This window comes from Notamacropus eugenii, chromosome 1 (assembly GCF_028372415.1).
Source record: "Notamacropus eugenii isolate mMacEug1 chromosome 1, mMacEug1.pri_v2, whole genome shotgun sequence".
Lineage (NCBI taxonomy): Eukaryota > Metazoa > Chordata > Mammalia > Diprotodontia > Macropodidae > Notamacropus > Notamacropus eugenii.
This window is the reverse complement of record NC_092872.1, coordinates 256,828,323-256,840,730: the sequence shown is the minus strand read 5'-3', so window position 1 is coordinate 256,840,730 and position 12,408 is coordinate 256,828,323. Positions and strand designations below refer to the sequence as shown.

At 46.7% G+C, this 12,408-nt stretch overlaps 1 protein-coding gene across 2 annotated transcripts in view; it reads right to left on the bottom strand.

Moving 5' to 3' along the window:
- The window catches only part of PSTPIP1 (proline-serine-threonine phosphatase interacting protein 1), a 99,114-nt gene that overhangs the window by 10,221 nt on the left and 76,485 nt on the right, over positions 1-12,408 (bottom strand). For both annotated transcript variants that reach the window (XM_072628645.1, XM_072628646.1), the window contains exons 6-12: positions 10,971-11,033; positions 9,778-9,876; positions 9,526-9,571; positions 7,659-7,738; positions 5,846-5,944; positions 4,922-5,018; positions 1,761-1,851 (exon numbers count right to left, since the gene is read on the bottom strand). In XM_072628645.1, the coding sequence (XP_072484746.1) occupies positions 1,761-1,851; positions 4,922-5,018; positions 5,846-5,944; positions 7,659-7,738; positions 9,526-9,571; positions 9,778-9,876; positions 10,971-11,033 (575 nt within the window). The remainder of the gene's footprint in view (positions 1-1,760; positions 1,852-4,921; positions 5,019-5,845; positions 5,945-7,658; positions 7,739-9,525; positions 9,572-9,777; positions 9,877-10,970; positions 11,034-12,408) is intronic.

Here is a 12,408-nt window from a genome sequence, read left to right as displayed (position 1 = left end):
AAATAAAAAGTAGAGGAAAAAACACTAAAAGACATTACAACACAAATCGATGCAAACACACCTCCATTATGAAGCATACATACACCGTTGGACATGGTCAGTGTGCTGATTTCACTTGGCTAAACATACTTCTTGGGTATAAAGGAGAATATTGGGGAAAGGGAAACAGGGAGTGACACATTTTTTAAAGCAACAATAAACCATTTTTTAAGAGAAAGAAGGTGTCAGGAACAGGACAACCTGAGCACAGGGCTCAGGGGGATAGGCAGCCAGGAAACCTGGATGAAAAACTCCCCGACTGAAGATAGTTTGGGCTCCTTATCAATGCATTGCTGTAGGTCCAGGTTATGAAGGCTTAGGTGTTGGAGCGTTTGTTTTTTCCTCAAGGCCTGTAAGAGGGTATTGAGCAAGTTTGCAGGTGTGAACATAACATGACATACAGAATTTGGAAAGCAGGTTAGAAATACAGGCAGAGAAATATAAAAAACACATTTAGGAGATACAGTAGTAAGGAGAGATATGGTACTGGTCTGGCTTCATGGGGAACTCAGCTTCAGATTTTTTTCAAAGGTCTTGGTGGGATATAGGGATAAGAGCCTTAGAGTCAGAAGGCCTGGTTTAGAGGTGGGGAGGGGAGTGTAGGTCTACTAGCTTTGGGACCAAGGGCAAGGCTTTTCACCTCTCTGGCCTCAATTTCCTTCTCTGTCAAATAAGGGTGATAGCCTTCATCCTCCCTAGCCCATAGGGACCCAGAAAGAGAATGGAAATCAAAACCCACTCTACTGCATTCTGCTAGACAAAATGTTGGCCACCATGAACCTAAGGCTTTACTGGGAAAATGTCTTGACCAATGCCATGCCGAAACTTAGTAGCAGAACAAGGCTTAGTGGAAGTATCGGAAAGACCTTTCCAGGGGTAGAAACCTTTAGATATCCACATTACCTAGAAGGAACTCTAAATTTTGTGCTGAGGGCAAATACTACCTATTGAGCCAACAGCAAGGGACATGATACTGACCTCCTTTGGGGAGATGATATAGGATGCTGCCCCATGAGAATGGGACCAAGACCTTGGCACACTGGTGTGAGGTCTCTGGTATGGTGTGAGTCACGAGCCTGCCACCTGGCTGCTTCCTAGTTTGCCTAATTATTGTTGTTTATTTGACTTTTTTGACCTCAAAAATGGGGGAAGGAGAAGCTATATGCTTTGGACTCAGAAAGACTGGAGTTCAAGTCCAGCTTGACCCTCTTGGTGCCCAGGTAACTCTCTAAGGCTATTAGGTTGTATAATTTTAGGGGACATCCTCTTCCACTGGGAGTTACCTCACTCAGTGAAATCACCAGTGAAATTCTTGGTGATTAGCTGCTAAGCTCTGTGGTTTCTTTGCTGCTAAAGGTCCCCAAGTGCCCTAAATTAGGCACCACTTAAATTCAATCACCCAGGAACAGAGATACTATTAAGGACACTAAACATCAAATTGGACAATGAGGCGAAGTCTACAGAGAAGGCTCTTTCTAAGGGATATCAGCCACAGAAAAGTCCTGTGATGTGAAGGGGAAAAAAACCAGAAAAAATAATGGCAAGTTAAAATGATGTATTCAGAGGTACCTTGCATGCAGACTGCCCCAAACTTGCCTCCCCTGGGCTGGTGCATCAGCTCCTGCTATATGTGGAGAGGGATGGACTTGGGCAAGTCCAAGTCGGTTATCCCTGCTAGACTCACACCACCCCTCAGCCTCCCGGCTCCCCCAGGTCCTCACCTCTTAATCATGCCACAAGCAGGGTAAAGACTGGGACTGTGGCAGCCTCCATTGGGGTTTCCATCATAGTAGTTCTCATAAATAATGGCCTCTGTGAATTTGGTAGAGAAGAAAGGGAGAAGACTAAGAAAAGGTCTTTGTTGCCAACGAAGGTATCCACCATTGCCACCCCTCATCCCACAGCTATTGGACAAACCAACCTTCCCACTTTCCCATCCCAGGAAGGCCCAGTCCTTCCACCAGAGGGAAGGCCACAGGATAGAGTGAGGTGGGGGGAGCAGGGATCTCAAAGTTCTCACCACCCTAAGGAAAGTGGCTCTGAGGCCCTCCCTGGCACAAAACCCATGTCCTTCTGGGAGATGTAGGAACATCTTCCCAGTGGTGTTGTTGATAGAAGACTAGACTTGGGAGTCAGGAAGACCTGGGTTTAGACCCTCCTCAAACACTCACTTCATGATCTTGGTCAAATCACTTTACCCCTGAGTCCCAATTTTCTTCTCTATCACATTAGGGGGTTGGAGTCAATGACCTCTAAAATCCTTTCCAGCCCTAAATCTATTATCTTATGAACCTATCAAGGTGACCATGGGCGTATCTTCATGTTTTGGGGCCTCAGTAATCTAATCTATAAAGTGTGCGGGTGAGACTTAACAACCTCTAAATTCCCTTCTTTTTTTGAATCTCTGATTCTGTGGTCCTCTGGAGCCAAGGGGAATGACTCCCACATCTACAGCATTTTTCTTATGATAGCAACACAGGCCTTGTACCCTTACTCCCATTTTACAGATAACAAGACTGAGGCACAGAGAGGTTATATGTGACTTTCCCAGCATCACACTTCAAGCAGATATCAAGGCTGGGACTCAAACCCTGACCTCTGAACTCTAGGACCCCATTTTTCACCAACAAGGCCCTGATTCTGCACCACTTGGGAATGGGGCATGGAGAGAGAGGGTCACAAAATTAATTTCAGAGTTCAGCAACCATCCAGTCCAAACCAGACCTGCCAAAGAATTCCCCGTAAGATGGACACACTACTAAGTGGCCACCAGCTCTTGCAAAGGGAAACCCCGCCATGGCCTCCTCAGGTGGCCTATTCCACTTACAGGCAGTTTTAATCATTAGAAAGTTTTTTCTGACACAGACCCTAACCTGCCTCTCTGTACTCTCCACTCACTGCCACTTGCACTGTACCCTGGAGCTCAGCAGAAAAAATATAGGCTGTCCTCTGTTGTCTGTGAATACTTGAAGATAGTCATTGCTAGAATCTTCTCTTACCTAGGCTGAACATCCCTAGCTTTAAAAGCATGGATGGGAGCCCTGTCACCATCATGGCTGCCCTGTGCTCACTGCTCTTTGGCTTGTATAATGTCTTTGCTAAAATGTGGTAATTAGAACTGAACCCAGTACTCCATATGTGGTCTGGCCAGGGTCAAATACAAGAAGACAAACTCTCCTGGGGGTGGCCCAGGGACCACCCCCACATTCTTGGGGGCTTTGTCTTTTTTCATTCAGCTGAGGTTTATATTTGTTTTCTTGGTTCTTGTGTCACAAATTTGATTCTTATCGAGCTTAAAAAGCCCATGAAAATGCTTAGATCTCTGCTAGATAAACTCAAGTCTAGTCATGTCTCTCCCCATCTTGTACTCACAAAGTCAATTTCTAGAATCCAAATGGGACTTTATCATTAGCCCTATTGACTTTCATCTTATTCAATAAAGTACAGTATCTTAGCCTGTTGAGACCTTTTCAGGGTCCTAAGTTTGCCTGCCAGTGTACTAGCTAGGCCTCCCAGCTTGGGGCCATCTATAGATCTGGTGAGCATGTCATCTCTGACTTTACACAAGTCATTGATAAAAATGTCAGAGTCCTTAGAGTCAAACGCAGATCCCCAGGGCCTCCCACTGGAGACCTTCCAAGCTGATGCTGAGCGTAAGACTACTCTTTGAGTCCAGTTATTCCACCAGGTCCAATATTTAATTGTCCAAGCAATTAACCTCCATATCTCTTTTTTTCCCAAGAGGGGAATTAAACCTGCTAGAAGCCTTTTCCACCTACCTTACCCCTCTTAACACTAATGTTTTCCCTCCAAGCTTTCCTCCAGTTTATCCTGTTCATAGCTTGTTTGCATGCTTTCTCTCCCATTAGATTATAAATCCCTTGAGGGCAGGAGCTGGTTTTTGCCTCTCTTTGTATCCACAATGTCCAACAATGCTTAATAAATGCTTGTTGGTTTGATTTGAGAATAACCCCAAACTCTTTGCTAAAACTCTAATTTAATTATATTCATAATATTCTTCGGAATGACCGGTTCAGTGACATTGTCAAAATGGAACCTGGCTTCATCTGGCAGGACCTGTTCTTCATGATTCCCTGCTGGTTCTCAAGGTACTCTAGGATACTCAGATCCTACCTGCTGGCTCTGGTCTGCTGGCACTCAGGGTGCCTGTGGAGAGACCTAGAGTCAGGAAGACCTTAGTACATATCTAGCCTCAGATACTTACTCTGGACAAGGCACTCTTTGCCTCAGTTTCCTCATCTGTAAAATGAGGGTAATAATAGCGTCTACTTCCCAAGGTTGTTGTGATGCCCAAGTGAGATAATAATTGTAAATCGTGCTTAGCACAGTTCCTGGCACATAGTAGATGTTATATAAATGTTAGCTATTATTGATTGTTATTTTTATCAGGAAGTGGCTCTTAGCCATGCCTCATTCTTTGTGACCCTCCTGGACCAAAGTTCACCAATCCTGTCCATTCGATTTTCTTGGCAAAGATACTGTAGTGAGTTGCCACTTCCTTTTTTCCTGCCTTTCCTTAAGGCAGTTACTTGCTCAGGGTCACTCAGTTAGTAAGTATCTGAAGCCAAATACCTGAGTTCGAATCCAGCCTCAGATATTTACTGTCTGTGTGACCCTGGACAAGTCACTTAACCTCTGCCTCAGTTTCCTCTACTGTAAAATGGGGTTAATAATAGCACCTGCCTCCCAGGATTGTTGTGAGGTAATCATTGTAAAGTGCTTAGCACATAGTAGGTGTTTAATAAATGTTTGTTTCCTTCCTTCCTTCCCTCCTTGGTCCCTTCATTGATTTCCACCCTAATATTCTTCACCACTTGCTGCTTTCACTAGGGTTCTTGGAAAATCCTCAAGTTGGACTCACCCGGCCTCTCTGTTCCCGTCATTTTAGTCTGGATGAAGACGTCGATGTCTGCCTCTATACTGCAGCCCTCTAGACTTATCCGGACCTCTTCATAGTACTGCAAAGGAGACGACAGCAGCCATGGAGGTGAAGAGAGAATAGGGAGCCGGTGCCAGGAGATGGAGACTCCAGCCCTGGCTCTGCCACTGCCTCTCTGACTGACCCGAGGTGAGGTCCTGGCTCTCTCGGGGGCTGCCTTTATCTTTCTATAAAAAGGCACAATCATCTCTCGGCGCCCTCGCTCACCCGTTCAGATGAGACCTTGTTTAGAAGAGAAAGGGTGCGATGATGCGCAGAGAACTTCATGATGCACTGAATCAGCATCTTGCCATGGTACTTATTTATTAGCTGTGTGATTGTGGGCATTTCCTCCTACGTAAAATGGGGATAATGAAAGCCCTTCTCCTGTAGGGTCGTTAGGTAGAGGGACTGGATTGTGCTTTCACTGGCAAAGAGAACTCCTGGATGAGAAGTGAGGGTCGCTCAGCCAGTGTCGGAGCAGAGAGTTAAACCCAGGCCTCCACAGCTTCAAGGCAGGCTCTTTGGCTCCTAAACCAGACTGTTGTCCTCTGCCCGGGTCCCACAGGGTCATTGTCAGTGTTGAATGAAATAATACCTGGGAAGTGCTTTACAGACTTAAAGTGTTCTTCTAATTATTGCCATGTGAAGGGAGAAGTGTTCTTATCTAAGTGCTGTTGAGAAACCGTCCTCGACCAGTCCATTGAAACCTTCATGGAAAAAGCTCCCCTGTAGCCCTCATCGGTGTCCTTGACACTCTAGGCATCGGACCACCAGTGGGCAGAGCTGTGCTGACTAGTGCCTTGGCTGCCAGGGAAATGCAAGCTGGGGAACTGCTCAGGTGGAGGAGCAGAGAGCTACACCTACCTCATCATCTTTAACACACTGCATGGAGAGCTGATTACAGTGGACCCAGAGGGAGTTCCGAAGAATGGTGAGTCGGTCAAACTCCTGGAGTTGAAAGGCCTAAATCCAGAGAGAGATTTCCTGAAGGGGTGCTGAGGAATGGTGATAGCACCAGATGCCCATCAGTAATACCACCAAGTTCTGCATCATCAGGGGCTAGGCTCCCCGGGCAGACAGATCGTCTTTTCATATTCATGCTTTACCAGTCTCTCCTTTAGGTAACATTTAATTCAACATTCAAAAAATGATCAGAGCTGTCCAGCAAGGGAATGGAGGTAGTGAGTGCCCCGTGGCTGGAAGTATTTCCACTAGGAAACAGACTGGAATCAGAGGACCTGTGCCATTTACTAGCTGAGTGACCTTATTCAAGTCATTTCTCTCTAAGTCTCAGTTTTCTCCTTTGTAAAATGCGAATAATGATATTTGTACTACTTACTTCACAGGACTGTGGTAAGGAAATCACTTTGTAAACTTCAAAGTGTTTTAGAAATGTGAGCCATCTTAAGTATTGTATTATTATTATATTATTCTATATTATGTAGAATATATTATTATATATATTATAGAAAAAAGTATTCTTGTCTTTGATGAAATTTAGATAGAAATGGTCCTGGAGCAAGTTGCTATCATTCTATGATTATTTTACATTTAATGTTGATGAAGTACAGGACTTGAAGACAAATCCTGCCTTGGACACTTACTGGCTGTCTTTATCTGCCTCGGTTTCCTCTTCTGTAAAATGGGGAGCATAATAGCACCTACTTCCTAGGGTTACTGAGAGGATCAAGTGAGGTAGCATTTACAAAGTGTTTCACATACATCAGTGTTATATAAATGCTAGTTACTACTATTTTTAGCTATTAATTGCTTTATTATTGTTAACCTTGTCATGTCTTTCATCTTTCTCAGTGGAGCTCAGAAACAGCCGTGGGATGTGCCACTATCCTGGGATGCCTCTTTCACCATTAGTGCAGTCCAGACTCATCACTGTTATCTCTCTAGTATATTTCCAATCCTGATCATGATTGGTAAATCCAGTCTAGGTTTCTTTTCTAGGGCTCATTCTCCATCTTTTGGCTAAGACTTTCTAGAATTTTCTCACTTCTTCCAGGAAGCTTTTATAGAGTCAAAGAATTTTGGAAGAGGGTTTGAAGTCACTTGCTTCAACCTTATTGCCAGCATAGGAATCCCTTCCATACCATCCTGATAGGAGATCTGGCTTCCACTTGAATACTTGCAGCCACAGGGCACTCGCTACCTCCACAGGCAGCCCATTCTCTTGCTGGACAGCTTTGATCATTTTCCCCAATACTGAACTAAAATCTCCCCTCTTGGTTGTTAAAAAAAATTGATGAAATTTGTTTTTACATCACTTTCATTTGCTAATCTCTCTCTCTCTCTCTCTCTCTCTCTCTCTCTCTCTCTCTCTCTCTCTCTCTCTCTCACACACACACACACACACACACACAGCCATCCTCTATAATAAAAAATAAAGAGGAAAAAATAGTTCAGCAAAATTAATGAATGCATCACCTGTGTACTAATTCATACCCATAGACCCCCACTTCTGCCAAGAAGCCTGTTGGTCTCACCAAGCCCAAATGCCAGCAACCAGAGAATGAGGGATGCTCAGGAGCTTAGCGGGGATCTGGTCTACCACCCAAGGCCTTGGTCAGTTCTCTGACATCTTTGATGTTTGGATGGCTGATGGCAGCCTTGCTCCCTTTCACTCCATCGCAGGCCAGCTCCAGCTGTCAGGGGGCTGGCCACTCACCTCACAGGTCTGCTGGTGTTCCTGCTCCCAGTCACACCTGGCCTTCTCCAGCAGGTTAACGTTTTGTTTGTATATCCGCTCTGAAAGGCAAGTCCATATACACAGTTGCTGAGTTTAGTTGGAAGTCTGTACAATCTTGTTGGTAAGAACGAATACATCAGCCCACCAAAAGCCCCCTTGGCAAGAGCCTTGGCCCAAATGTCATCATCCACTTGACCATGGGCCAGTCCTAGACAGTCAGTGGCCAGAGGAACCCTGTTGTGGCTTGTCCCTTGCTTAGGGCCCTAGGCAGGCCCTAAGGCATGCTCTCTATTCCTGGGAAACCATCTCATAGGACCTTAATATCAAAGACTTAGAGTTGGTCAGATCTTAGAAACCATCTAGTTCAGCCTCCTCTTTTTACCGCTGAGGAATCTGAGGCCCAAGAAGGCTAAGTGATTTGCTTAAAGTTTCACAAGTAGCAAGTGGCAGAGTCAGGATTTGAACCCAGGATCTATAACTCCCCATCCTGAGCCACCTAACGCTGTGCCAAGTACTGTGCCAGAAGAGCAAAGACAAAAATGGAAAATAGTCCAACCACAGAATGTCTCTGACTGGAACACCCTCCCCCCACCCCCATCTGTCCAAATCAAGCCCACTCTTCAAGGCCCAGCCCCAGTACCCACCTCCTCCAGGAAGCCTGCCCTGAAGCCCAGCCCACAAAGATCTCTTCCTCCCAAGTCCCTGTAGCACATATTGCAGTTAGAGGAGTATTTCATCATTCCTTGTCTTTGATTTTAATGACATTAGTAATATTATTATATGTCATATAATTATATATTATTATATAATTATACATAAATTATATATAATTATATAATATAATTAATATATAATAATGTATTCTATTTATACATTATACAATTATATATTATATGTAATAATAATATAAATGTAATTCATAATAATATTAATAACATTCAATTCAATGAGCATTTGTTAAGTGACTGCTTAATACAAGGCATTGTTTGATGCACTGAAGAGAAGAAGATGGAAAATGGCAGCCCTTATCCTCAAGGACCGAGTCTAAAGGGAAGGATAAGGCATATCCACAGACAAGTCAAACTCAACAGAAGTGATCCCTGCAGGCTGCACAGTGAGGTAGAAAACCACAAATAGACATTATCTACGTCAGTATATCTATGCAGTATTTATGTATTACATAACATAATTACAGAATACATATTATATATGTTCTCTATGTTTTGTCTATGTTAACTCATTTCCCAAGGACATTTTGACCAGAGGTGGACATTTCTGCTCTAAGAAGACATGTGGGTGAAGGTCTAAGGAATCAGGGCTGGAATAGCAGAATCACAGGTGGGCACAGACTCAAGGGCAGAGGCTAGAGCCCGGGCGCAGTGACAGACAGCAAGGTCAAGCAGTCGGTGCAGTGGATAGGGCACTGGACTTGGAGTCAGGAAGACTTGAGTTCAGATCTGGCCTCAGACACTTACTAGTTGTGTGACCCTGAGTAAGTCACTTCATCTCCGCCTGCCTCAGTTTCCTTGTCTGTAAAATGGTGAGAGCCATAGCATCTACTTCCTAGGGTTGTTGTGAAGATCACATGAGGTAACATTTGCGAAGAGTGCATAGTAGGATGCCTGGGACATAGTAGGTCCTTAATAAACACTTATTCCTTTCCCTAGTGACAAATCCAGTGTCCTGACTCCTTGGCCAGCCTGACCTCCATGACCTCATTTCAAGGTAAGCCTGTGGGGCCTGAGGAGTTTCTCAAGCAGGGCAGGATAGGGATGCTCTGGGGGGTGGGCACCTCAGTGGGCAAGGGAGGGGTTCTGCTGAGTGGAAAAGCGAAGGGAAGCTGTACCTGCTTCATTGGCTGCATCCTTACATTGCTTCATCTTGTTCTGACTCTAGAACATGAAGAAAAAAAGCATGGCATCTTACACATCTGGGCACCAGCTCCTTTCTCAGGTGGCAAGATCATGGCAGAGATGGCATGAAGGGGCCCTGGGAGGAGAGAACCCCCTGCAGCAGCAGGAGCCACTCCCTACATGGAGCAGGTCCTCCCCAGGAGGCTCCAACCTTGCCCCACCCCACCCCTCACATCTGACTGTACCTTTTCCATCTGTTTCTGGTTGCCCTGAGAGCTGACACGCTCAAAAACCTGCTCAGCCTCATCCGCATCCTTGCACTTCTGCTCATAGGTCTTCTTGGACTGTGAAGGGGACATGGAAGACATGCTGAGAGGGGCTTGCCCCATTCTTCTCCATGAGGCCCTCCTTCTAGGGGGTGAGCCAAGGTGGGGGGGCAGGCCTAGTTTAAGATCACAGGAAGAGTCAAAGGAAGGGGATGAGCCATGTGGGAGTGTGTCTGAGGGGTGGAGGAAGAGGAGTCCTCCTGGGAGTTCCATGACAGGGAGCAGCCCATGATCAAAGTCTACTTTAGACTTCTCTAAGAGAGACCTGGGAAGATTCTACAGTTCCTGAATGTCTCCTTCACCCAAGGTACCATGGTGACCCCCTTGGGTTCAGAGTACTCTCCAGGTTCTTCCATTACAATGGCCAACCCAGACCCTCCCATATCCAACAGAAAGGAGTCTATAAGAGTCTTTCTTCCCCAGCAAGAGGGGCCCAAAGCAGCCAGAGGGACCTGGGATGGAGAGATCTGGGGTAGAGAAGTCAGGATATAGAGAGGATCTTGGTATGGTCAGGATGCTCTTCTCTGGTCCGCCCACAGAAGGCCATTCCTCACCCAGCCCTCAGACCATTTCAGGTCTCCAGAGACTCCCTCCCCATTAACAATCTACAAGGGGCTACAGAAGAGTGTGAGGGAGGGGGAGGGGAATTTCTACTCCCTTTTCTTAGTGCAGGATCTTCTTCCCTGGTCCTGATGAACATTAAATATTTTATAAATGTCTGTTGTCAGATCCCTGCTAGATACCTGGGCCAGGCAAGGAGATGAAACTGGTGCTGAATATGTTTTAATCACTTGGGACCCTGCCCCACCCAGAACCATCACTGGGATCCCCCTGGGACTCAGCCAGAGTCTTGCTGCTGATTCGCTCGTCAAAACTGGCCCCCTTGGGCACAATAACCCAGGAGTCCGCCCATCCCCATCAAGGGATGCCCACCCCCCTCTCAGAACTGCCCAGGACTCCCTGTTACTGCCCACTCCTGATGCCTTCTGCAGACCTGGGAGAGACCAGTCGCTTCCTCTCTTCTGCTTGTTCCCTGCCAACTCCTAAGGGCAACCCTAGGCTCTTTGGGTCACTTGGTCAGCTGCCACTGTCCTGGTCACCCCAAGACTCACCTCCATTGTCTTCTTGTAAAGAGAAAGCTTGTTCTTCTGAACCCGGTCCATGGCTATCTCATACTGAAAAGAATCCAGAGGCAACATGTGAGGGATGGTGTGGACCTGGGCAGGGGCTGGCGGCCCAAGAGGGCAGAGACACTTCATGGAAGGGGGCAGGGCACCTGGGGTCCGATCCCAAAGGCTATTCTCAGTCTCTTCCTCAGGAGTGCAATTTAACGTTCCTGGGGTGGGGTGGTAGCATTTTATTGGTGTGAAGGAACTGCCAGTGAGGAAATCCCCTCCAGCAACATCCAGCAGGACTCTGCCCCTGCCAGGCTTAGGAAGCTGCCCGGGACACCTAGCCAGGGACTTCCTGACTTGGACACTGGGCTTTCTGTCCACTATAGAAATTACTTCTTGGCTCTGTATGTAGGAAGCGCTTAATAAGGAACCCTGGAGCTGCCCCTCCCCCACCTTGCTTGGCTAGCACTGATGTAGCGCATCCTTTGGAAGTGGTTTTGTTTTTGTCCTTGGGGTGCCCAGCACAGTGTCTGGTACACAGTAGGCTCTTAATACAGGCTTATTGGTTGCCATCCTTTGTGCCATGTTCTAAAGTCCTTCCCAGCTCTAATGGTCTGAGTCCTAGGTTCTAAGGCACTTCCCCAGCTCTGATAGACTGAGTTCTAGGTTCTAAGCCCTTCCCACCTCTGATGGTCTGGAGTCTAGGTTCTAAGGTCATTTCAAACTCTAACAGTCTGAGTCCTAGGTCCTAAGGTCTTTTCTCTGGCAATCTGGGTTCTAGGTTCCAAGGCCCTTCCCAGCTCTGACAGACTTGAGTTCTAGGTTCTAAGGCCCTTCCCAGTTCTGGGTTCTAGGTTCTAAGGTCCGTTTGATCCTCAATCCTTCTTGGTCTCCTTGTGTTGTGGCTCCTAATGAGGCCCCATCAGTATTTCTGCAGCAGGGCTTAACCACAGTTCTTAAAACAGAGACCAGAGGCTGGCCTCAGCTTCAGGGAGCTGAATGTCTCAGTCACTACTGGGAAATCCTGGGTGGGGTCCTCTATGCCCTCCCCTCGGACCCCCAGCTGGGAGGGAGGAGGTTTGGGTGGTTTCTGCAGTGGCCTGCTGCTGGCTTTCCCTCAGAGCTTAGAAATCTAAAATAAAAAATTCTTGCAAAGCCATGGCCTCCCTCCCCTGGTGGCTGGCTGGCTGAGTGAGTCCTGGAGCCTGACTGTGGAGCCTGGGCTAGTTTCTAGGCATGTGGTGGGGTGGGGTGCCCAGGCTCAGGCAGTTCTGTGGGGACCAGGTGTGCCTTCCACGCTGCCTTGGGGCCAGTAAGGATAATCACAGAACACTGGCCCCCAGTATGGCTCCACAGTGTCCCAACAACCCTGTGAGGCAGAGACTGGCTGCAGGTACTCATGTACCCAGCTTACAGATGAGAAAACCGAGGCTCA